At 33.1% G+C, this 24,719-nt stretch overlaps 1 protein-coding gene across 1 annotated transcript in view; it reads left to right on the plus strand.

The window, feature by feature from the left end:
- Positions 1-24,719, plus strand: part of KYNU (kynureninase) — a 147,207-nt gene that overhangs the window by 7,744 nt on the left and 114,744 nt on the right. Inside the window, exon 3 of the mRNA XM_049773568.1 lies at positions 15,270-15,390. Coding sequence (XP_049629525.1) covers positions 15,270-15,390 — 121 coding nt within the window. The remainder of the gene's footprint in view (positions 1-15,269; positions 15,391-24,719) is intronic.

The following is a 24,719-nucleotide window of genomic DNA, read 5'->3' on the forward strand; positions in this document are numbered from 1 at the left end:
TGATTGAAAATTATAGGCAGTTGCATTTTCTTGTTCTCTTAGCACTTACATCTCAAAAAAATTCTTTTTCAGCATAGTATTAAAATCTCATATTTTGTACCACCTAGCTTATGATAGCATAGTATTTATCTTAGAGGAAATATTATTTGGAATTTTTCTTATACTATGTGAATGCTATCCTTGTGTGCTCTGGCATGTATAAATCAATACTGAAAAGTTTATACTGAATCTTTCATTTATAAACAAACAGTAAGCTGACTCTGTTAGTGGTTTGGAATAATTTCTTTCTAAAAAGATAAACATAGAACTAAAATAAAAGTATAAAATGATTTTTCATTATACAGTGACAGGGTATTATCCAGTGATGTCTAATGGATATTCTGAGAGCATTGATTAGGATTCACTCTTTTTTTTTTTTTTTGGTTTTTGGGCCACACCCTGTGACGCTCAGGGGTTACTCCTGGCTGTGTGCTCAGAAGTTGCTCCTGGCTTCTTGGGGGACCATATGGTACGCCTGGGGATCGAACTGAGGTCTGTCCTAGGCTAGCGCAGGCAAGGCAGGCACCTTACCTCTAGCGCCACCGCCCGGCCCCAGGATTCACTCTTAAGTGAAAACCATGCAGTTCTATAGTATACTTATGCCTCATACCGAGGGTTCATGCATGAAAAAATATATATACATAAGCCCTTAAAACTGTCTTCCAGCAAAATATGTTTGGTTTATCCTATTTTGAACCAATAAATAAAAAGAAGTTTTACACACTGTGCTCTAGTAACTAGTTTCTAGAATTCTACTATGTCAGGAGACATTTTGAATCTCTAAGTACATTAACAAATACGATTTTAGGAGAAAATTAGATCACAATACTTCTTTATTTGACTTATATGTTAACTTCTCTTTCAGAATAGCACCATTAGAGTTATGGAATTATTAAAAAGAGTACTTTTATATCCTACTTAAAATTTGTTAATATCATATTTGAGAGACAACTATATGGGCAAAAACGTGGCAATATTTTTCTAGAATTTAAAACAAAAGCACACTTTTAGTTTAGATATTTATAAATAAAAGTATGCAAAGGTCCAAACATTATTCTTAGGTTATTTTTTTAGAAATGGGAGGGAAGAGGACTACTGACATGCATTGCACAGCTTAGAAATAACCATGGTCACCTGTGAGTGATCAGTTCTATACCATGTTGATCCTGTCCCAATGATCTTTAATCCCTGGTGTTTCTGGAGTTGTGATAAGCTTTTGTGTTTCAGATTGTCTTCTTAGTTTGCAATAGGCTAAAAGTGATGTACTAGGATTTTATTTTTTATAGTTAAAATGTCTTTATTTAAAAATTAATCTACCCTATTTATTGTCATGAGTGTTAATGAAAACAAATACCGGTGCTTGTGTGATATCTGACTATTTGTTTTATATCATGGAAGGTTCAATTCCCAATACCACATGGTCACCCAAGAATAATGCAATGAGTTAGAAGTAGCCTCTGAGCACCAAAACAGGTGGGTGGCTCAAAAACAGGAGGAAAAATAAATGTGCAGGAAGTGGAGAGGGGAAGGAATAAAAGGGAAGGGAAAGGAAGGGAAATTAGAAGAGGGAAGGAGAGGGCAGGGGAGGGAAGGAGAGAACTGTTTTATTTGGAACCTCTTGTACTTGAATCTTTCTCTGAAAGCATAGTAGTCTTTTACAGAAACACAACATGAAAACTTTTAAATGTCTATATCTGAATGCCAAACTGGCTTACAGAAAATATTTTAGCTAATTTTCTTTATATATATATATATATATATATATATATATATATTTACTTTTCAGCAGAAATAGACATAGCAGTCTCACTGACTCTGTCATTAACAATGGTTATACATTTGTAACTTAGTTTAAGTTTTAGGAATATCAACTTGTGGGAGAGGAAACGTAACTTCTTTTCTATCCTCTATCCTCTATACGAGCTAGAAAACTTACATTATAATGTACCCATGTTTCATGTTGTTTATCGGGAGGGGTTCATGCAGTGATGCTCCAGGCCGAATCTTGCCTGTGCACTTGCCTATGCACTTGCCTGTGCAATACTGGCAAGCTCAGAAGATATTATGAACGCCAGGATCAAAGTTGGGACAGCTACATGCTGGTCTAGTACTCTGCTATCTATTCTATCTCTCTGTTCCTTATGTACTTCATGTGATTATGCTACCAGTTAGTAAGACATTCTTTTGTCCTCAAAGACAAGAGGACAAGAAGAAAAAGAACAACCAGAGTTATTGAAACCATCCTTCTTCTGCCCCCTGCCTCTCCTATCACTAGATTTATAGGGATAATCTGTTTTCCAATTAGAAGTAGAGATAAGAGCTCTTCTTATTTTTTTTTAAATAACCTAGTCTCTATAATTTGAGGTGTCTGGATGTCTTTGAATCTAAGACAAAAAAGATTCATAGAAACAAAAGAAAACAAGAAATAATGTTAGCTTGATAACATTTAGTTCTATGCAGATACCTATTACAATTTATTTTTCAGGCTTATCAAGTTCTGAAATGGTATTTGGTGCATCTTAGTTACATCTAGTGTATCAGAGTGAAGTGCTTCTTTATGTTTAGTTGTGCTTTAGACTTCTGACACTTAAATGATCAAAATGGTTTTCCATCATTCACGGTGAAAATATGTTGAGTCTAAACTATACTTTTACAGAAACATTTTTATCAAAAAAATCTTGTTAGTAAGCTTAATTTTAATCTCATGACCTGAATCAGATTTTTAAATATTTGAAATGCCATGTTCTCTATGCCAGTGTTTTTCAGCCACTAGTCCATGGACTAATGTTATTGTCAAAAGGCTGTAAACCACTATTTTTTATGATAGTGATGATAACTGCCAATCTGTAGACCAATATGCAGACAGGTATTGGTCCTCAGATGTAAAAAGATTAAAAATCACTGCTCTATGCTATATAATAAGGTGGTAAGTTCTGAAAAAAAATAGTTTGTTTCTGGAGTTCATTTGTCTGCTGATAAGTTTGACGTAATTTCTTAGAAGATTCTGATCTCAAAGCTTTATCGACATAGCATCAATATCAGTTAAGAAACATAGAAAATTACCAGTATTAATTTAATGTTCTATACAATAGTAAGAAAAGCTCAATCTCATTAGTATCGCAACTACTAAGACAAGAACAAATTTACAATTAAATAGGTCCTATCCAACAAATTCATATTAGTTGCTTTTAATCTTCTAAATAAACAAAGCATAGATTAAACAACGCAGCTGAAATCTATGCTTTTCATTGCAAATTGTAATATAATCAGTGACAATTCATGACATGATCACCAGTCAGCGAAAACATTTATACTTTTGAATAAAGTCCTTTTCTTTCGCTATTATTTTTATTCTTATCTTTTGCATTCAGAACAGAATACTATCTTATGTTTTTAATTTTTAGTTAATATTTCTCAAATAAAAAAGGTACAAGGTGTTAATATTGGGTTAATACTGTTAATCATAAGAGCATTCTCATAATACTTCTAACTCTACTTATAACACGGACTTTAAATTAGGTGCTGTTTTTATCTTTCTTAAACATGTGGTAGCAAGTATTTCTTAAATGGAATTGATTCAAAAATAAGTTATATGGGGATTTAACATCCACAGAGATTTTGTATTCATTTCCTTTTTGACTCATGCTTCCCGGGTTAAAAAAAAATGCTCATGAGAATTTAGCAACCACAGTAAACTCTTTCAGTATAGTACATATGAAAGTTTTAAAACATTGAGCATTCCCATACATCTTACACTCAGGTTTTATTTTGGCCATGGTTTTTTGATTTAATTTGTATGCTAGTATTTATCAATATAACAGCATGAAGTGAATTTATAATTTTAACTGGAGACTACTATCATTAATTCTGTCAGTTCTTTACTTTTTTATTTCCTTTTTAAATATTTTTTTGGTGGGAGGCTAAACTTTGTGCTCAGGAGTTACTCCTGGATCTGTAATCAGATTCATTCCTGGAAGTGTTTGAGGATTTCCGTCAGGTATAGAGGATGAAACTCAGGTTGCTGGATATAAAGTACCAATAGCTATTCTCTTCAGCTTCTTCAGTTCTTGAGGTAATTAACTGGAACTTTGTGTCTTAAAGTAGCCTCTTGCTTTATTTTAGTGTGCTTAACAATTTTATTTTGTACTATCCCATGAGATGAGTTTTAATTAGCAATCTTTGTAGAATGATTTTGTATGCATTTTAGTACTGAATTTTTAAATACTTAAAAATATCCTAAGGATATTTTTATTTTATTTAAACACTGTGGAAACAAAGTTGATGATAATACTATTTTCACAGATAAAGTTGTTTATTATGAATTATAGTCATACAATAAAAAGGTCACTAGTGCACATTTTCTACCACCAATGTCCCCAGTTTCCCGCTCACCCTCCCTGATTAACCTCTTTCCTCCTACCCACTTTCTCCCTGGCTATCTCTAAGGCAGACATTTTATTTCTATCTATTTATTTACATCTCTTTCTTTTTTTTTTTTTGGCTCCATTAGGAGAGAGAGAGAGGGAGAGAGAAAAGAGAGAGTAAAGAGGAGAGAGAGAGAAGAGAGAGGGAGAAGAGAGAGAGGGAGGAGAGAGAGATCCTCTTCTTTTTTGACACTGTGGTTTGTTCTAGTGTTAGTGAAGAGGTGCCATGCAAGTTACGTTATGCCCTTTCAGCATCCAGATCTTGTCTAGAGTGATCGTTTACAACTATCAATTTCAGAGTATACTTTTCTCTACTCGAACTGCACTCACCACTTTTTGTGGGAACTTCCCACCATGGACTGGTCCTCCTAATTCTCATCTCTATTGTCTCTAGCTATCTTCAACAACACTATCTTTTCTTTTTCTTTCTTTCTTTCTTTCTTTCTTTCTTTCTTTCTTTCTTTCTTTCTTTCTTTCTTTCTTTCTTTCTTTCTTTCTTTCTTTCTTTCTTTCTTTCTTTCTTTCTTTCTTTCTTTCTTTCTTTCTTTCTTTCTTTCTTTCTTTCTTTCTTTCTTTCTTTCTTTCTTTCTTTCTTTCTTTCTTTCTTTCTTTCTTTCTTTCTTTCTTTCTTTTTGTGGTTTTGGGGGTCACACCCGGCAGTGCTCAGGGGTTATTCCTGGCTCCAGGCTCAGAAATTGCTCCTGGCAGGCATGGGGGACCATATGGGACACCGGGATTCGAACCGATGACCTCCTGCATGAAAGGCAAATGCCTTACCTCCATGCTATCTCTCCGGCCCCCCAAAAGCAACAATTTTTTTTTTGGTTTTTCGGTCATACCCGTTTGATGCTCAGGGGTTACTCCTGGCTAAGCGCTCAGAAATTGCCCCTGGCTTGGGGGGACCATATGGGACACCGGGGAATCAAACCGCGGTCCTTCCTTGGCTAGCACTTGCAAGGCAGACACCTTACCTCTAACACCACCTCACCGGCCCCAATCTTTTATTTTTCTTATAATCCAAAGATGAATGAAATTATTCTATATTTATTCTTCTTCCTCTGACTCATCTCACTCAGCATAATAATTTCCATGTTCATCCATATATAAGCAAATTTCATGTTATTATTTTTCATAGTGGTTGCTAGTATTTCATTGTGTAGATGTATACAGTCTGTTTAGCCACTAATCTGTTGTTGGGTAACTGATTGCTTCCACATTTTAAGTTGTATATAGTGCTGCAATGAACATAGTAGTGCAGAGGGCATTTTGTATTGTGTTTTTGTGTTCTTGTTTATATCCATAAGTGTGCATTGTTGAGTCATATAGAAGCTGAATTTCCCGGCAAGTTTTGTTTTGTTTTGTTTTGATTTTTTGAGGAATATCCATACTGTTTTCCAAGAAAGGCAGGACTTGACAGCATTCCAACCATCGGTAAGAGTCCCTTTCTTTCCACATCATTGCCAACACTGGTTGTTCTTGTTATTTGTGATGTGTGTCATTGCCTGTTGTGTGAGATATCTCATAGTTGCTTTATTTGAATCTCCTCAATGATTATGGATGTGGAACATTTTTTCATGTGTCTTTGATCATCTGTATTTCTTCTTTGAGGAAATGTCTATTCATTTTTTCACTCAATTTTTGGATGGGGTTTGTTTGCTGAATAGTTTCTCTTATTCTAGGGATAGCCTTTTTAATCCTAATCACTATTTCCTTTAATGTGCAGAAGATTTTCAGTTTAATGTAGTCCCATTTGTTTATCTCTGTATCCATTTACCTTGCCAATAGTGTTTTCTTCTTAAAGATTCTTTTGGTACCAATGTCATGTAGTCCTTTGCCTATGATTTCTTCTATGTACCTTATGGTTTCAGGTCTAATATCAAGGTCTTTAATCATTTTGATTCGGCTTTTCTTTATGATATTAAAGAGAGATCTGAATTCATTTTTTCATCAGTTTATCAGTTTTCTCAATATTACTTGTTGAACAGGCTTTCCTTGCTCTTTGTATTTCTAGACACTATTAAAGATTAATTGATTGTAAACCTGATGTTCATTCTCAGAATATTCAAGTTTATTCCATTGTTCTTAGGGTCTGTCTTTGTTCCAGTATCATGTGATTTTAATAGGTATTGCTTATAATATAATTTAAAGTTGGCAATAGTGATACATTCCTCTTCTTTTTCCCAAGGATTTCTTTAGATAATGTAGGAGTTTATTGTTTCAAATGAATTTCAAGAATATTTGATGCACTTCGTTGAAAAAAGTCATGGGTATCCTTACAGGGTTTACATTAAATTCATACAGTGTTTTGAGAAGAAATTTTGTCCTTTTTTTTTTTTTGGTTTATGGTCACATCTGGTGACACTCAAGGTTATTCCTTGCTATGCACTCAGAAATCACTCCTGGCTTGGCGGATTATATGAGACGCCAGGGGATAGAACCACAGTCCATCCTAGGTGAGCTGCTTGTAAGGAAAATGCCCTGCCACTGTGCCACCACTCTGGCCCCAAGTATTGTTTTTTTAATGACCTTAATCTCTTCAATCCATAGCAGGGTATATGTTTTCAATTTCTTATGTCCTCTTTTATTATTGAAGCACTATTTTGTAGTTTTCCTTGTATAGATCTCTCACCTCTTTAGTTAAATTGACTCCAAATTACTTTTTCTTTCCTGAGCACAATTGTAATGGAAGTGTTTTTATAATGTCTCTTTATTGACTATCATTAGTTTATATAAAAATGGCATGGATTTTTGCGTGTTGATTATGTACCCTGCCACTTTACTACACAAATATTTTGTTTCTAGAAGCTTTTTAGTAGAGTCTTTAGAATTTTATAATTATAGTTTAATTTCATTTGCGAATAGTGAGAGCTTGACTTCTTTCTTATGTGGATGCACTTGATACCTTTTTCTTGACTGCTATCACAAGTACTTCCAATATTATGTTTAATAGAATAGGCAAGTGTGGGGAATCTTGTCTTGTCCCAGATATTAGAGGAAATGCTTTTAGTTTTTACCCATTGAGTATACTATTTGGCATAGGCTTATAGTAAATGACCTTCATCATATTAAAAAAGATTCCTTTTATTACCATCTTGTTGAGATTTTTTTATTTTGAATATGTGTTGGACCTTGTCAAATGCTTTCTCTGTACCTATTGAGATGATTATATGATTTTTATTTTTCTTTTGTTAATATGATGTGTTATGTTGATTGATTTGCTTTGGATAAGCCATCCTTATATCTCTGGAATGATTCCTACTTGGTCTTGATGAGCCATTAGATCCTATTTGCTAGTATTTTTTTAAAGACCTTTGCATCTATGTTCATCAAGCTTATTGGCCTACAAATCTCCTTTATGGTGGCATCTCTGTCTAACTTTAGTATCAGGATGATGTTAGCTTCATAGAAACTATTTGGGATTGTTTCTGCTTCTTTAATTTCCTGAATAGCCTGAAAAGGATTGGCAGTAGGTCTACTTTAAAAGTTTGAAAGAGGGCCGGAGAGATAGCATGGAGGTAAGGCGTTTGCCTTTCATGCAAAAGGTCAGTGGTTCAAAATCCGGCATCCCATATGGTCCCCTGAGCCTGCCAGGAACAATATCTGAGCATAAAACCAGGAGTAAATCCTGAGTGCTGCCAGGTGTGACCCCCCAAAAAACAAACAAACAAACAAAAATGTTTGAAAGAATACACTAGTGAATCCATCAGGGCTTGGCTTTTGTTTTAGGGAAAGTTTTTGATTACCATTTTGATTTCACAATAGTGAGTAATAAGTCTGTTCACATATTCTAAATCATCATGCTTCAAACTTTGGAGGACATAAGAGCCCATGAATACATGTATTTTCCCCAGATTTTCCTGATTTGTGTCATAAACTTTTTTAAAGTAATCTCCAATTATCCTTTGAATTTCTGCAGTATCTGTGTAACCTCCCCCTTTTCAATTTCAATTTGGTTTATAAAATTTCTCTCTCTAACTGGCACACATCACAAAGAATGAGAATAATCAGTGCTGGTGGGATGTAATGAGAAAGGAACTCTCATTCACTGATGGTGGGAATGCCTTCTAGTCCAACTTTTATGGGGATTCCTCAATAAACTGGAAATTGAGCTCCCATGTGATCCAGCTATACCACTCTTAGGGATATACCTTAGGAATACAAAAATACAATACAAAAATGCCTTCCTCACACCTGTATTCATTACAGTGCTATTTACAATAACCAGACTTTGGAAACAACCAAGATGCCCTTCAACAGATGGAATGCTAAAGGAAGTGTGGTACAAATACACAATGGAATACTATGCAGCCATCAGGGAAGATGAAGTCATGAAAGTTTCCTATATGTGAATGGACATGGAAACAATTATGTTGAGTGAAATAAGTCAGAGGTAGAGAGACACAGAATAGTCTCACTCATCTGTGGGTATTAAGAAAAATAAAAGACATTATTGTAACAATGTCCAGAGACAATAGAGATAAGTACTGGAAGGACTGGCTCAGAATACAAGAGTTCTGAGTGCAGTTAAATAAATAACTACATTGACAACTATGGTAACAATATCAATGAATTAGAGAAGTAAAATGCCTGTCTTGAATATAGGGGGCGGGTGAGGAGATTGAGGACATTGGAGATGGGAATGTTGCACTGGTGAAGGGTAGAGTTTCTTTACTGACTGAAACCCAACTACAATCATGTTTGTAATCAAGGTGTTTAAATAAAGATAATATTAAATATAAATTTTTCTCTTTCTTTGTGAGTTTTGCTAGTGATTGATTGATCTTGTTTAATTTTTCAAATATCCAACTCTTGCTTTCATTAATCTTTGGATTATTTGGGGGTTTTTATTTAATTTCTGCTCTGAGCTTTGTGATTTTCTTCTGTCTGCCAATTTTTGGTTCATTTTGTTGATCATTTTAAAAATTTTTAATCTGTGCCATTAATTATGAATGCTCTTTCTTCCTTTTAGATGAATGCTTGCAAAGCTATAAATTCTTGTTTAATAACACTTGTGTTGTTTCCCACAAATTTTGATAATTTGTGTCTTCATTGTCATTTGTTTTCAGGAAAATTTTGATTTCTCTTTGATTTAATCTCTAACCCACTGACGACTGTTCAGCATTGATCTGTTTAATTTCTAGGTATTAAATTTTTTTTCTTTATGTCTGTCTTAATTCATTTCTATTTTCAGCATATCATTGTCAGAGGAGGTGGTTGATCTAATTTTATCCTTGTTGTTTATCCTCTTGATTTTATAAACCAGTCTTTTATCTATTTCTGAGAATATCTCAAATGCTTTGGAGAAGAATGTGTATAAAGATTTTGGGGGCTGGAGAGCCATAGATATATACCTACTAAACTTCTCCCATTTCTTCCAATAGAGCCGTAAAACTTTGTTGAGTTTTAGCCTGGTTGACTCTAGATAGTAGTATCCTACTATATCTTGTTTTTCTTACATTCCACAAATAAGTGAGATATTATTCTGTCTATCCCATTCATTCTGATGTATTTAACTCAGCATCATAATCTCCATTTCATGTGGACGCATTTTAAATAAATATTAAATGTTTCTTTTCAAAATATTATTCATTGCTGTTATCTAAAAGTTTATTTTCAATTTGAATGTTTATTGTTTTGTACAACTTTAGTTGTAATTTGGGTAATTCAAATATGAACTGTTAGTGGGAGGAAATATTTACTAATAGATCTATATATTTAAAACACATAAAACTTTATTCTAGTACTATAAAATAGTTATAATTTATCACTTGAAACAACTTTATTAACATACCAACAGTCAATATGTAAATAGAAAATGTTTTGATTTTTAGTACCAAGAGTCTGAATTGAAAATACTGATAGGTTGTTATGAAAAAGTTAGTATGAAAGACGGATATATACAATAAAATTTAGAGAAATTGATAGTGGATAGGACCAAAATATTTAGAAGTACATATTAATTGCTATAGAGCAGTGGTTTCTGGAGATCCTTAATAAATAGAAAATTCCAAAGAACCTCCAAAAAAGGAAAAGACTTTGTAAGGGAAAGAGCTATGAATATAATACAATCTAAAACCAGATAAAATTTGCTTTCTATTTCTTTGAAAGATTCAAAATTAGCAGTAGTCAAGAAGAAAAAAACACTATTATATATATATATATATATATATATATATATATATATATATACCTAGGTTATAAAATATAATTCTTTTTCCTTTTATTTATTTATTTTTTTGGGGGGAGGCAACACCAGGCAGTTCTCAGGGGTTACTCTGAGCTCTGAAATTAGAAATTACTCCTGATAGGTTCAGGGTTCATTTTGGATACCCAGGATCAAATCCTGGTTAAAGTATGCAAGACAAATATCCTACCTACTGTGCTATCTCTCCGACCCCTAATTTTCTGTATTTATTTTAGGTCTGAGTTGGTTAGGAGAAACTTTGAATCTGAAATGATGCTGAAATTGTAATTTATTTTGAAGAAGTAAATATAAAATTAATTCCAGAGTTATTCTTGGTACTTAAAAATAAACCACTAAGGTTTAGAATGAGACAGTTTTTATGTACTGAAATGTTGCTCAAAAGCAATCAAGTCACTTTCTAGAATTATAAGTGCTACAACATTCTTACTTCAACTTTTGTTAAAAAAATGATACATCCAAACAGATTGCTCAAACTCTGACTGAAGATCTATCTAATTGCAGTGGTCTATATTAAGAAATTAAAACTCTTTAAGTTTTAAATAATTAGAAGGCAAGTGAAACTTTAATGAGGATATTATGGGTTGAGACATGTTTGATAGAAATTTACATGGGAGGAGCCAGAGCTTTAGCGCAGCAGTAGGAAGTTTGCCTTGCACATGGTTGACCCAGGATGGACCTGGGTTCAATCCCTGGCGTCCCATATGGTCCCCCAAGCAAGGAGCGATTTCTGAGCTCATAGCCAGTGGTAACCCCTAAGCTTTAAAAAAATAGAACTAAAAACAAAATAAAGCAAAATTTACATGTGAGTTCTAAACTCTAGTAACAAATGTGTGAACTTTTTTGGAAATTGTTCCTTTATAGATATGAACATTTTTTGAAGTCCAGTGCAATGGACTCTAATTTCATTTGAATAATGAAAAATGGAGACTATAGACAGTTATGCAGAGAATACTTGTGAATATGAAGACGGATATCAAATCAGTTAGAGTAGCCTAGACTTTCACTCTGCCCATGCTGGAGTAAACACTGCTGACAATTTGATTTGCAACTTATTGTCTCCAGAACTATGTGATAATAAACTAAAAACCTATTGTTTAAGTGACTAATTATTTAGAAATTTGTTATGGAGGACTCGTAACAGGAAACAAGTATTTCCGGTACAAGGAATTTTTGTTCTCATTCCTATCAACATATTGAAGAGAAGGATATATAAGAAAAACATTCAAGAAGTCAGAAAATCTTGCACATGCAGTTTCTAAAACCCTTTCCACTTAAATTGTTCAATATGTCAAGGTGCCATATTTTGAGAGTATGTTAAGAGCATCAGCCTTGCATAAGAAACATATTTATTACCCTTGTACAAAAACAATTTTGGTCCTAAGCTTAAATTCGTACTTTCTTTTTTTTTATGCTACATGGGTCTAATGAACCGGGTTGAAATGGCTGCCCTAGTTCTTCTTTCTTTAGATCTTTACAGAATACAGAATATGCTTCATTGATGCTGTTTTATAACAGTGCATAATACAGATAAAACAATCACCTAATGTCATTCCGTGTGGTTTGAGGTATAAAAAAATTAAAACAAGAGAGAAGTATAATGACAGGATATGTCGGAACATATTTTTGACTGGCATAAGACAGGAAAATTTAGTTTATAATTCTGATTTACAGTTAAACTAAACAAATTTTAAAGATAGCTGTCTGTAGAAATAACAGCAATAAAAGAATAAAAAACAATGGTGTGCATAACTAGAAATATAGAAAGCTGATTCACAAAATTATATTTAAGGTTCAAATGATATATTTTTGAATACTTAGTTAAAATTAAATTAATTAAACTCTGTACTTTATTTAAAATAAAATCATTAAATATAAATATTTGTTTTCTAGTTTAGCCAAGAACTATTAAGGAATCAATTCAAAAGTGTGAACAACAAACACATTCCTTTTATTGGATTAGTTTAAAGAGCTGCCAATGAAAGAGAGTTGTAATTGCTATGTAAGCAAAAGGTTGAAATAGATGATATTCTTTTAAAGTCTGTAAAAGCTTAATTAAGTAGTTTCAAGTAAAGAAATATATTGCCAAATTATTCTAATGAAAAGCCAACAATAAGTTTAGCATTTTTTCATGGAATTAAATCTTAAGAAATAATTATAACGTGTATTTTTGTGCTATATTTTAAGCATATAGATTAGTTTGCTAATGAAACTGCATTCATTTGTAAATAAAGGGAAGTGGATATTTTAAAGACATTAAATTTCTGAACTATTTTAGTAAAAAGTATATATATGGAGAACACTGTTTTCAGTGAATATAAACAGAATAAAAGTATTTTCATATCTATAATACCAATAAATGCAGATGATTATTGTAATAAGTTTTCAAAGTGGCCATTATTTTGTTCCCCTATTTTATTATACTTGGTGAGAAAAAAATCAATTCACAACTTGTATCTCTGTATGCATAGATGTTTCACATTCTTGACAAGTCTAAATGGGTTTTATCGGGCTTCTCTGACTTTTTTTGTCATATTAAAAATGTAGGTTCATTGGTATGTCTCATGGGTCCTAGTCTGAGTGAGCATAGATGCTTAAGTATGCCCTTGCATTGAATAGATGTGATGTCCACTTTGGTTATTTCCTTAAGCACTGACTTGCAGATAAAAAGTGATAGCTACAGGACAGAGAGATGGAGTGGAGCAGTAAGGTGTCTGCCTTGCTGGCGCTAGCCTAGGACTGACCACAGTTCGATCCCCCGCGGCACATATGGTCCCCCAAACCAGGAGCGATTTCTGAGCGTATAGCCAGAAGTAACCCCTGAGCGTCACCGTGTGTGCCCCCCCTCCCCAAGAAAAAGTGCTAGGTCCCTGTGACCCTGAATTTATATACTGTTAAAAACTGAATTATTATTTTTATACTATTTTCCCTTTATCACCCATATTTCTTTGCAATTTAGTTTGCTTGGAAAGCAGTAAAATATTTTAATTAACTATTCTGTCAACACCTCACCCAAACAAAAGGAGACATGATTATTTTGCCTTGGTGCAAATAGATATGGAAGTAGATTTTTTTTAATAATATCTTTATTTAAGCACCATGATTACAAACATGTTTGTCGTTGGGTTTCAGTTATAAAGAAGAACACACTCCTTCAGCAGTGTGACATTCCCACCACCGATGCCACTCATCTCTCTCCTCCCTCACCCATGCCTGTATTTGAGGCAGGCATTCTATTTTAGAGATATAAATTAATATTGATGATCATTTTATGTATTTTGTTTGCTTGGTTGCCACACTCAGCAAGGCTAATGGGCTATGACCTAAATACTAGGAATAGCTCCTGGCAGTGCTTAGGGTTCCTTTTGGTATTAGTAATGAAACCTGGGCTTATGCCACACACTATAAAGCATGTACTCCAGCCTTTCAACTTCCCCTTTCCTATGGAAAATGTTTATATAAACAGGTCTTCATTTTGGGGGGTTATGTAATCATAAATATGCCAGCTTTAAAAACATAACTCTTATTTATATTAGATTATGATAGGATGAATTTTATTTTATGTAGCTTTGCTTAAAGTTAAAGTTTTCAAGAATCATTTTATAATGTTAAGATATTTTATTACATATGACAAAATTGTGGCAAATTCTAATATAACTCCACAGGTTGATATTCTCCCTTCAAGTATTCTGTTTTTTAGTTTTTAGCTAATGCCGTTGGCTATGTCAGACTGGGAGAAGTTGCTAATTAACATTTCTTCATGAACACAATAAAGTGTGAGAGCCTTGATAGTATTAAACTGTTTTATTTTTTATTAAATTAATTAATTTTATTTAAGGAAACTTTTATAGAGAAATAAAAAAGAGAAAAACATGTTCAAGAGATAACATTGGCCTTATGTTAGAAAAAGCCTCATGGATTTTGAGAGAAGGTCATATATATAATTCCTCAAAATTTTCTTGATCTAGAGATCTCTGCTTATATAAAAATTAATCTGGGTATTATAACAAGGAAAGCTTTGGACTCTTGATGGTATTATTTTTATTGTATTACATTATTTTTTGCTTGTTCACTTTGTTTTTATATTAGTGTGTGTATGTGTGTCTGTGTGTGTGTGCTTATGCTACACTAGTCTATGCTCAAGACTTACTCCTGGCTCTGAGCTCAGGGATCACTCCTGTTGGGTCTTTGGGGACCACATGGGCTGCTCCAGTTTGAACCTATGCCAAGTTGAATGCAAGGCAAGAATACTGCTCATTGAATTCTCTCCAATGCCTCTTGTTGGTACTTTAATATTCTTATAAAAAATCTTCAGATTCCTCTGCATTAAACTAAATGTTAAACATTAATATAAAATGTTTCTCAGAGAACATGATGTTAAGCATGGGAGAAAAAAATGTAGACTATCTCCTCTGCATTAAACTAAATGTTAAACATTAATATAAAATGTTACTCAGAAAACATGAGTTAATCTTGGGAGAATAAATGTAAACTATCTATTATACTTCTTGGACTTTTTATGTTAATTTTTGTATTAGACCTATAATTCCACTTGAGAGAATATTAATTGCATAAGCACAATTTTATATTTTCTTCTCTTTCAGTTGATCTCTCTTTAGTGAATAAGGATGAAAATGTCATTTATTTTTTGGGAAACTCTCTTGGACTTCAACCAAAATTGGTTAAAGTATATCTGGAAGAAGAACTGGATAAGTGGGCCAAAATGTAAGTATTGTTTCTTAGTCTATAAGTCAACACCGACAAGTTACAATAACGTGTCTCAATGTTTGAAAAGGTATATAGCAGAGTTCTAGAGTTTGAGGGCCAAGAGGTAACTTCTATATTACGTCAATCATTGCTTTTAGTTTATAGATGAAACTGTTGAAGATTATTTAAATTTCTGTGGAAAATTAGTGGCATAATTAGAAATAATTACTTTAAGTGTTCAAAAACATACACTCTTGAATAAGAACCTCAGAACAGCAATTTTGTTTAATGATCAAGGAAGTACATATGGCTTATTTTATTTTATAATCAGGTATTGACTAAACTCTAGAATGTTGATTTTTATAAAGAACAATTATAGTTGGTTTAAGAAGTTTATTAGAGCAGGATATTCTCATTTGTTTCCAAAGAGAAAATTACTATTGAGAATAGATTTCACTTTAATTTAAAGAAACAAGTTTATTCAAACAATGTGTACGAATCTTAAGTAAAAATTCACTTTTGTCTCTGGCTGTTCTGTTCTACTTCTATTCTTTTGCCTATGACAACTATCACTCTTCTTTCGCCTCTTTATCCTACCCCTCAAATACACTGATCTTTTTTCCTCTTTGAATTTCTATTAGATTAATAGTCATTTTAAGGTAAGCAGTTTTGATTACTTTAAAGTAATACTTTACAGATGTTATATTTTTAGCAATTATAATACTTTTCAGAAAATAATCTAATGTTAAATGCTTCTTATCTTTTGTGGTAATTATTTTTAAAAGTTGAAACTTCAGTAATAGACTTTTAAAATTATTTTAATCATTTATATTTTTATTTTAATGTTTGCTATTTTAAATACATAAAATATTCGAATTTTCTGAATACATATTGCCAAGTACCAGAATGGGATGCATACTCTATATGCAGGGAGCCCAGATTCTATATCCAGTACACCTGGCTCTTAGCTCTGCAGAGTCATACCCAAATACAGATGTTGGGAGTAGCCCCTGAGAACTGTATTGTAGTCCCAAATAAAAATATATTTATTATTATTATTGAAAACATCAAAATGGGGCCGGAGAGATAGCATGGAGGTAAGACGTTTGCCTTGCATGCAGAAGGACTGCAGTTCAAATCCTGACATCCCATATGTTTCCCCAAGCCTGCCAGGAATGATTTCTAGGCGTAGAGCCAGGAGTAACCCCTGAGTACTGCCAAGTGTGACTCAAAAACCAAAAAAAGAAAAGAAAAGAAAACTTCAAAATACAATATAAGGAAGACCAAAACCTGAAAGTCAAACTAGACAAGAATTAAGAATGATAGATTTGTCTCTCATGAAAAAAGAATATTCTCTTCATCTTCATTCTCTTTGGGGGTTAGGAGTGTTAGTTTTTGGTCCACACCTGGCAATATTATGAGTTCTTCCTGTTCCTGAACTGAGCAATAACTCCTGTTGCTTGAGAAACCATATAGGACTTTGGGAATTTGAATCCAGGTGCAGCATATAAGGCAGATACCCTATCTGTTGTGCTCTATTTTTAGCCCCTCTTTTAATTTTTATGTCACTTATTTATCCTAATATAAATAGAGCCTATTCTTTAGAAACATGTTTATTGTGATTACTATTCTAATTATTAGAACTGCCAGATACCATAAAAATTTTCTTATTAGTGTTGGTTAAGATATAGTTTTGTAAGTTAATGAAAAATAAAGATAGAAGTTTAGGTAATTTACTAATTGGCCATTACCTTGTGTGCATCACTTTCATGAATAAATTGAAAAATATGTGCCACCACATTTGAAATACTTTTTTCTCTCAGGCTTTAGTATTTTAAAAATGAGGGTCCTAGTTAAATAAAAATGGTTAATATTCATTTTTGGCCTTAATATAAAAGGTAGAAGGAATTAGATTGAATGAATTTGAACTTTAGAGAATGTCCTTGCCTCTTGGATATTCATTCAGCAAGGCTGTATATTTTTATCCTCAAGGCATTTTAAAAAGGTACTGTCCTGCTATCTACTTCAAATACTTCTGATTATTCTGCAGTTTTTAATAGATAGGTTGATTATTTTCAAGAACTTAAATTCATATTTTAAGATGTTAACTCTATTATCACACTTACCCTTCTATTATTACCTTTCAATTTTATGTCACCTTGTAAGAATAGAAGATTACATAATCTTATATCCTCCTACCTACTTTCATTAGATTGAATCACAAAGCTGGCACATTTTAAACTTCAAGTGATGTAAATTAAAGTTTTAAAAACTTATAAGGAAAATATTAGATAGCTGTGTCTGTTTTATTTAGTCTTCTTTCTTTAAGTAGTGTTCCTGTCGATACCATCTGTCATCCTATCAACTGATGTCAGTAGAGCTTGTGATATGTGGTCCCACTGGTGTTGACTTCTGTCCTTTCCTCATCTTTAATATCAAGTGATTTTTTCATTATTTTATTTCTGAATATTTAGCTTAAAACTTCAACCAGTTCTTTTCCAGCCAAGGTATTATTGGCTGTCAAACGTTGAGTCTATCATTTTTTGTTGGTGTTCTTCAAATTACTTGACAACTAAAATAGTATGCAGATAAACACTTGATTTATGCAAACTAGGTTAAGATTATATAAGCAAGTTATTAATGGAGTGGAGTTTCAATATAAAAGTATGAAGAGTTTTATTGGTTTCTAAAAACTCAAGTGAAAAATCTATTTCTCACTAATCCTAATTTCAGGCAAGACTATATGTAGCAAATACTGGAAAGTTAAAAACAATTAAATATTTATCACTTTAAAAAAAAAGTTCTGGGGCTGCCTTGCAAGCGCTAGTGTAGGACGGACCACAGTTCTATCCCCCAGTGTCCCATATGGTTCCCTCAAGCCAGGAGCGATTTCTGAGTGCATAGCTAGGAGTAACCCCTGAGTGTCAAACGGGTGTGGCCCAAAAACCAACAACAACAACAACAACAACAACAACAACAAAGTTCTATTGGACTTTTCATCCTGATGATAATAGACCATATTCTTCCTTAATGGAAGTATCCGAAGAGGAGAGATTGATAGCAACTGAATTTGTAACTCTTAGTGTTTTAAATTATCTTTCCTTTAATTATGAAGGACTATTTAAATTTAATGTTTCATTCTCAACTGCTCTTTATTTATATTCTTTGAGTTTAAAGTAACCCTTTTGCCACTGTAGTGAGTTACTGGTTTCTTCAATTCCCTTTTTCTGTACATTTTCTCCTTTTCATTTATTTAAATTTCTTTTATATCCAGTTTCCCATTATTTTGATGAACTTTATTTGAAACTTTCATCTGCTCTTCTTTTTCTTCTTCATCCCCTTCTGAACTAACATTAATTGATATTTAAGCTAGCCCAATGCCTTTCCTTCTAGACCAGTGAAAGATCTGGGTCAAGTTGTGTAGCTGAGTCCAAATAGTCATACAAACAACTAAGGTTTGTAATACAAATTGAAATAAATTTTTTTTTCTAAGGAATAATTCAACTTTTATTTTTTTTGTTTTGTGCTGAAGCCATACCTGATGATGCCTGGGGTTAGTTTACTTCTGGCTGTATGCTAAAACCACTTTTGGAAGGCTTATGGGAACATATGAGATGCCACGATAGAACCTGGGTCAACCACAGGAAAGCCAAGATCTCTACTCATTATATTATTGATCCCAAGAAAATTATATTTATAATCTGATATAGCATTAAAATTTATCATTGTCTAGAATATTTGATCTCTCATTTCCATTCCATCAGAGGGCCAAAAATACCATTTGTTATATTACTGGTATTTTTTATGTATTTATCCTTTTCTTTGAGAGTCACCTTGTCAGTGCTCAGAAATTACTGAACTCTGGTTCTCTGCTCAAGAATAATTCTTGTTCAGGGGATATAAAATCAAGTTACTAACTAGAGTTGGATACACGTCAGGCAAGCATCTATCTTAATTCCTACACTATTTTCCAGCCCTGTCTTTATATTTTAAGACTATCTCAGATAGACTATTATATTTCTTAAAATTTAATGTTTTATATCTAATTTATATTAAAAATGATGTCACTATTGATTGTTTTGTACTAAAAGAAAGTAAAAAATAATGAAACACTTAGAAATATTCAGGGTGTAAAAACAAAAACTTACTTATGTGCTGCTAAATGAGTATAAATCCTACTGTAAACAGCAGGGCAGCAACAAGAATAAAAAACACCTAAACAATAAACTCATTAAAATAACTATTATTTTATTATATACTTTTTAACTCAGTATGATTTCTAAGATAGGTTAATAAGCCTTTAATTTTGAGAATATGCTTGTTTTATAATAGGAAATTAGATAAGTAGACAGACAATACTCTAAAACCGATAACTTCAAAGTTGAAACTTTAACTTTAACTTGATTTATTTGATATTTAAAAATTATCAGCAAAATGACCAATAATAATATGAAGCAAAAATATTCAGTCCTTGAGCTCCATAGACCAATAAGAATGAGTATTCAATGTGATAAAGAAGTCTCCTTCTTTTAGGGTGGAATTTATTTTGGGGTCTCTCCAACCAGTACTCAGACATACTTCTGACTCTGTATTCAAACGTGGAAAGAGAGGGGGAGCACATGGAATACATATGATTGAATTTGGGCTAGCTGCGTACAGGACAAGCACTTTACCTGCTGTACTATAATTCTGACCCCAAGGAATTTTTCTTTTGAAAGATGTTCTTTTCTTAGGAATCACTCCTATTAGTTCTTAAGAGATTATATTGGGTCCGGATCAGTGGCTCAGGTGGTAGGGCATTTGTCTTGCATGCTCTAACCTAGGACAGACCCCAGTTCGATCCCCGGCATTCCCCGGCATCCCATATGGTCCCCCAAGCCAGGAGCAATTTCTGAGCACATAGCCAGGAGTAACCCCTGAGTGTCACCGGCTGAGGCCCAAAATCAAAATAAATAAATAAAAAGAGACTATATGTGATGATAGCAATCAAGCTAAAGTTAACCATGGGTAAGACAAAAACGTTTATAATGTCCCTATCAAAGTACATTTTAAAATATATTTATGTTATTTACTAATAACTCAGGCTGTTTCAAGAAAATTGTTTTAAAATTCAGAGTACTAAATTTTAGTTAATTGGGAATAAAATAGCAGTTCAAAAAGAAAACATTTCATATTAAAAGATATATATCCTTAAAATATAATCACAATATTTAGTTAGATCTTCTGTACTATCAAATTTGTTAAATCAATACTGTTCTCTACCACCACCTTTTGCCCAGGAACAAAATCTTGCCAAAGATTTTATTCTTTATGGATATCCTTCCAAGTATTATGATATATTAGGTTGGGTTATTTAAAGTGGAAAATAGCTTATTGAATTACATAGCAGGAGAAAACCGCCTGGTTTGCAGACAGTGACCTATTTTATATATCAGCATGTATAGAGAAAGGACACTAGTGAACTTCATGGATGAGATATGCTCCTGTAGGCTATGAAACCTCCTCTCAATTTAAGAGTTTCTTTTTTTTTTTTTACAATAAATAGGGAAGGAAAAAATTTTCTTATAACTGGGTCTATGTATTGGATTGAGCACAGACAGGCTAAATGAAAAGGTAGATTGAATAAAATGGCATTATATTTATTAATTTTAATATTTACATGAAAATAAATACCAGAAAATAATAAATAACACAAGTAAAGCAGGTTTAAAAGCTTATACCTATCATTTTAAATAAGAATGATGAGAGGAAGACTCACTGGCATTCAAGGTTCAGTGACAGTAACAGTAATATAGTGGTACCATTGGGGGGGGTGAGAACCCCCAAGAGAAAGGATGAGACAAGCATGGAGCAATACATTGTAAAAGCTTAAGTTTATTTGTTTGTTTGGTAGTCAGAAAAAACTGTAGTGGCTGACTAAACACAAGGCCTAATGTTGGCCTAGAATAGACTCTTATTTAATAAAAGTTATTATAACAGATTATCATTAAATTGATCATTTTATTAATAAAAAAGGTTAAATTAGTCTTTTATTTGAAAAGTTGGTACTAGAGGAATCAGGAAACTCAGAAACCGTGAAAGAAAAATGGGATTCTCTCACTGGCCATTCACAGAACAGCCTGACTCTCAGGCCTATTTATTTCAGTTTTCAATAAACATTTAATTTTCTTGCTTCTAAGATATTCTTTCTTGAGGAATACACAAGAAAAAAATAGCTCCTGATAAGACATCAGTAAATGAATTTTAACTACTATCAAAGGGTATTTAGAAGACTATATAAAAATGCAAAATTAAAACTACTAGGAAATATAAAGTGTTTTGTAACATTTTAGTCTGGGTAATTAAAACAAGCTCAAAAAAGACTTTTGAGGGTCATGCTTTGGCATTTCCAAGCATGCTAAGGCATACACGGCTTCAAGAAAACAGATGAAATAAAGCTGTGATCCATAGCAGTTCTTTGGTATCAAAATTCAGCCAACCAGGGGCTGGAGAGATAGCACAGAGCAGAGGGTGTTTGCCTTGCACATGGTTTATGAGGGTTTGATCCCTAACATTCAAAATAGTCCTTGATTGCTTCTGAGCAAAGAGCCAGAAGTAATTCCTGAGTGCAGCCAGATGTGTCCCCCAGACAAAACAAAACAAAACAAAATTCAACCAGTCAGTATAAACTAATAACAGTAAATGCCACCAAATAGAATTGTTCTTACTTAAAACATAAATTAAATGAAATAGTGAAAAATAAGATTTCTACATATATGTATTCCTCACTACATGTCACACAACTCTGATCCCTCTTTGATTTATTTCTCCAAGCTGTAAATCTAGTTCAGTCTCAAGCAAATTCTTATAATTTCTGTCAAACAGGTCTTCTTCATTCTGGGATGACATAATTAAGTGCTTATTTGAGATTAAACAATACAATTCAAGATTGTTAGCATAGCTCAGGTGTTAAGCTCTTAACTTGTACACGGCTGACCCCAGCTCAATTACTGGTACCACATACGGTTCAATGAACACTGCCAAGAGTGATCCCTGAGCACAGGGCAGAGCCAGGAGTTAGCCCTGAGAAATTCCTCCAAAAATAAAAATATAAAAGAAGAATTACAATTCAGTGTGTACAGTTTAAAAAATTCTAACATTGTGTTCCAACAAGAGGCTGAGGTTATTATGAGAAGAAAAGAGAAAGATGAGATAAGTGGTTAAGAAAAGAAGTTAATTAGTGTTAATCATGCTTAACTGTAATTGGTTACTGATTTTATCCTTTGATATAAGTTCACAATCATCAGTCTTTGTGATCAAAATGTCTTTTCTCCTGCTAGAATTTCAAAACAATGGTTCCTGAAAGAATTGCTGTTTGGTCTAGTTCAAAGGTCTTTTGATGCAGAACATGTTGACAATATGCAGTATTTTCACCCTGGCAACGCAGTCTATTATAAAATAATCCCAGTCACTTAATTCCACTTTTCCTGTGAACAATATAATTTGTGGCAAAGTTTGATAGGTGTGGCATCAACTTGTCCTTTCTTCTCCTCTCCTATGATTGATGCAATCCTCTCTTGTTTATAAAACTTTTGAGGAAGGGAATCTAGTTCTTTCTGCAGAATTAGTCTTAGGCATAGATAACTTTTTTGTTGGATCAAAACCTGCTTGTATTCAGGGTTTTCTCCTGCTCTGCACTCAGGAATCATTCAAATTAATTATAGGGGGAAAAATCATACTATTAAGGAAGACCATGAATTCTATTTACTTAAAGAGTTGTCTTCTTAAAAGTAGAATTACTTCATTTTGTAAGAAAGTTAAAGCCTGGTGTTATTTCAAAGAGGTCATGCGTTTTGCTAACTTCTTTTGACATTCAAACCAAAAGGTAATGTCAACAATCAAAGTAGTTCAGAAACAGAAGAGTGTAAAATTAAAAAGTGTACGTGTACACTTTTTAAAAGTGATCATGTACAAGGAGAAATAGTACAGTGGGGAAGAAGCTTGCCTGCATGCTACATATCTGGGTTCCATCCCAAGCACTATAAGTAAGGCCCACAGAGGCTTTATAGTGATTTCTGACCTCAGAGACAGGTAAGACTTTACTGTAAAACAACCCTCCATGGTTCCCAAACCCAAATTAAACAAAATAAAATAACGCACACACACACACACACACACACACACACACACACAGTAAATCAATATGTTTATGGGAGACTAGTAGGTACCTTAGTAGGTACCTTGGAGAATCCTAGAACTTTAAACTTAACCCCGTTCATGCTGAGACTAAAACATTGGTACTCTTGGAAAACTAAAAGGGAGATAGAATCATCTGTATCTTGCTGATTAATATACTCATGCACCTACAAAATCCCAAAATCAATTCAAGTGAATGCTTGAATTCTAGAAAATGTCCACAATTTCTAATTTGATTTTATATTCTACAGCTTAATTTCAAGGGAAAAGAAAGTTTTATAGATTACTCCAGAAGAATCCACACATGGCACATGATTTGTACAGTGATTAGTAAGTTAAGATGACAGGTTTAACTCTTTATCTTCCTAGTGTTACTGAAAGAAGTTCCCAACTAGGCTGCAATGAGTTTAAACAATTTAAAGAGAACAATATCATCTTTTCCTTAACTTCAATGCATATTTTATAACTGCTTTATAATTGCCAACAACCTTACTAATGACAGACCAGTTGACTGAGTTTATTTGGCTAACACTTACTCAATACATTTCACTTCCTCAGGCTAGTAACTGACAAAATAAAGTGAAATGTGATATTTTAAAGAGAAAGTTATGCCTGCCAAAAGCATTGCGGGAAGAAAAGGATTCCTAAAGATTATTATCACAGTCTACCAGAGTAAGAAATAGGTGAAATTATATTCTTAAATTCCTTAAGACAGAACATAGAATTTTACTGCCTAAATGTACTAAGATGTATTGTGCTATTAGGGAAGGCCATATGATCAAAATAAGAAGGACCTAAGTACCCGTCTTTAATTGTTATTTAATGTATTTAACATTACATTATTATGTAATGGTTTTTTGTCTTTAGCATTTATATTGGAAGCCAAAAAAGGCAATCTGCAGGTTATTTAATAATAATATGAATTACAATAACTAACAAATACACTTTAATTTCTCCTTATTTACTTATGAATTTTTAAGTGGATGAATGAATCTTTTGTTTTGTTTTGTTTTGTTTTGGTTTAGTTTTTGGGTCGTACCCAGGGATGCTCAGGGGTTACTTCTGGCTTTGCGCACAGAAATTGCTCCTGGCTTGGGGGACCATATAGCTCGGTTCATCCTAGGTCAAACATGTGCAAGGCAAATGCCTTTCCACTGTGCCACTTTTCCAGC

This window comes from Suncus etruscus, chromosome 5 (genome assembly GCF_024139225.1).
Source record: "Suncus etruscus isolate mSunEtr1 chromosome 5, mSunEtr1.pri.cur, whole genome shotgun sequence".
NCBI lineage: Eukaryota > Metazoa > Chordata > Mammalia > Eulipotyphla > Soricidae > Suncus > Suncus etruscus.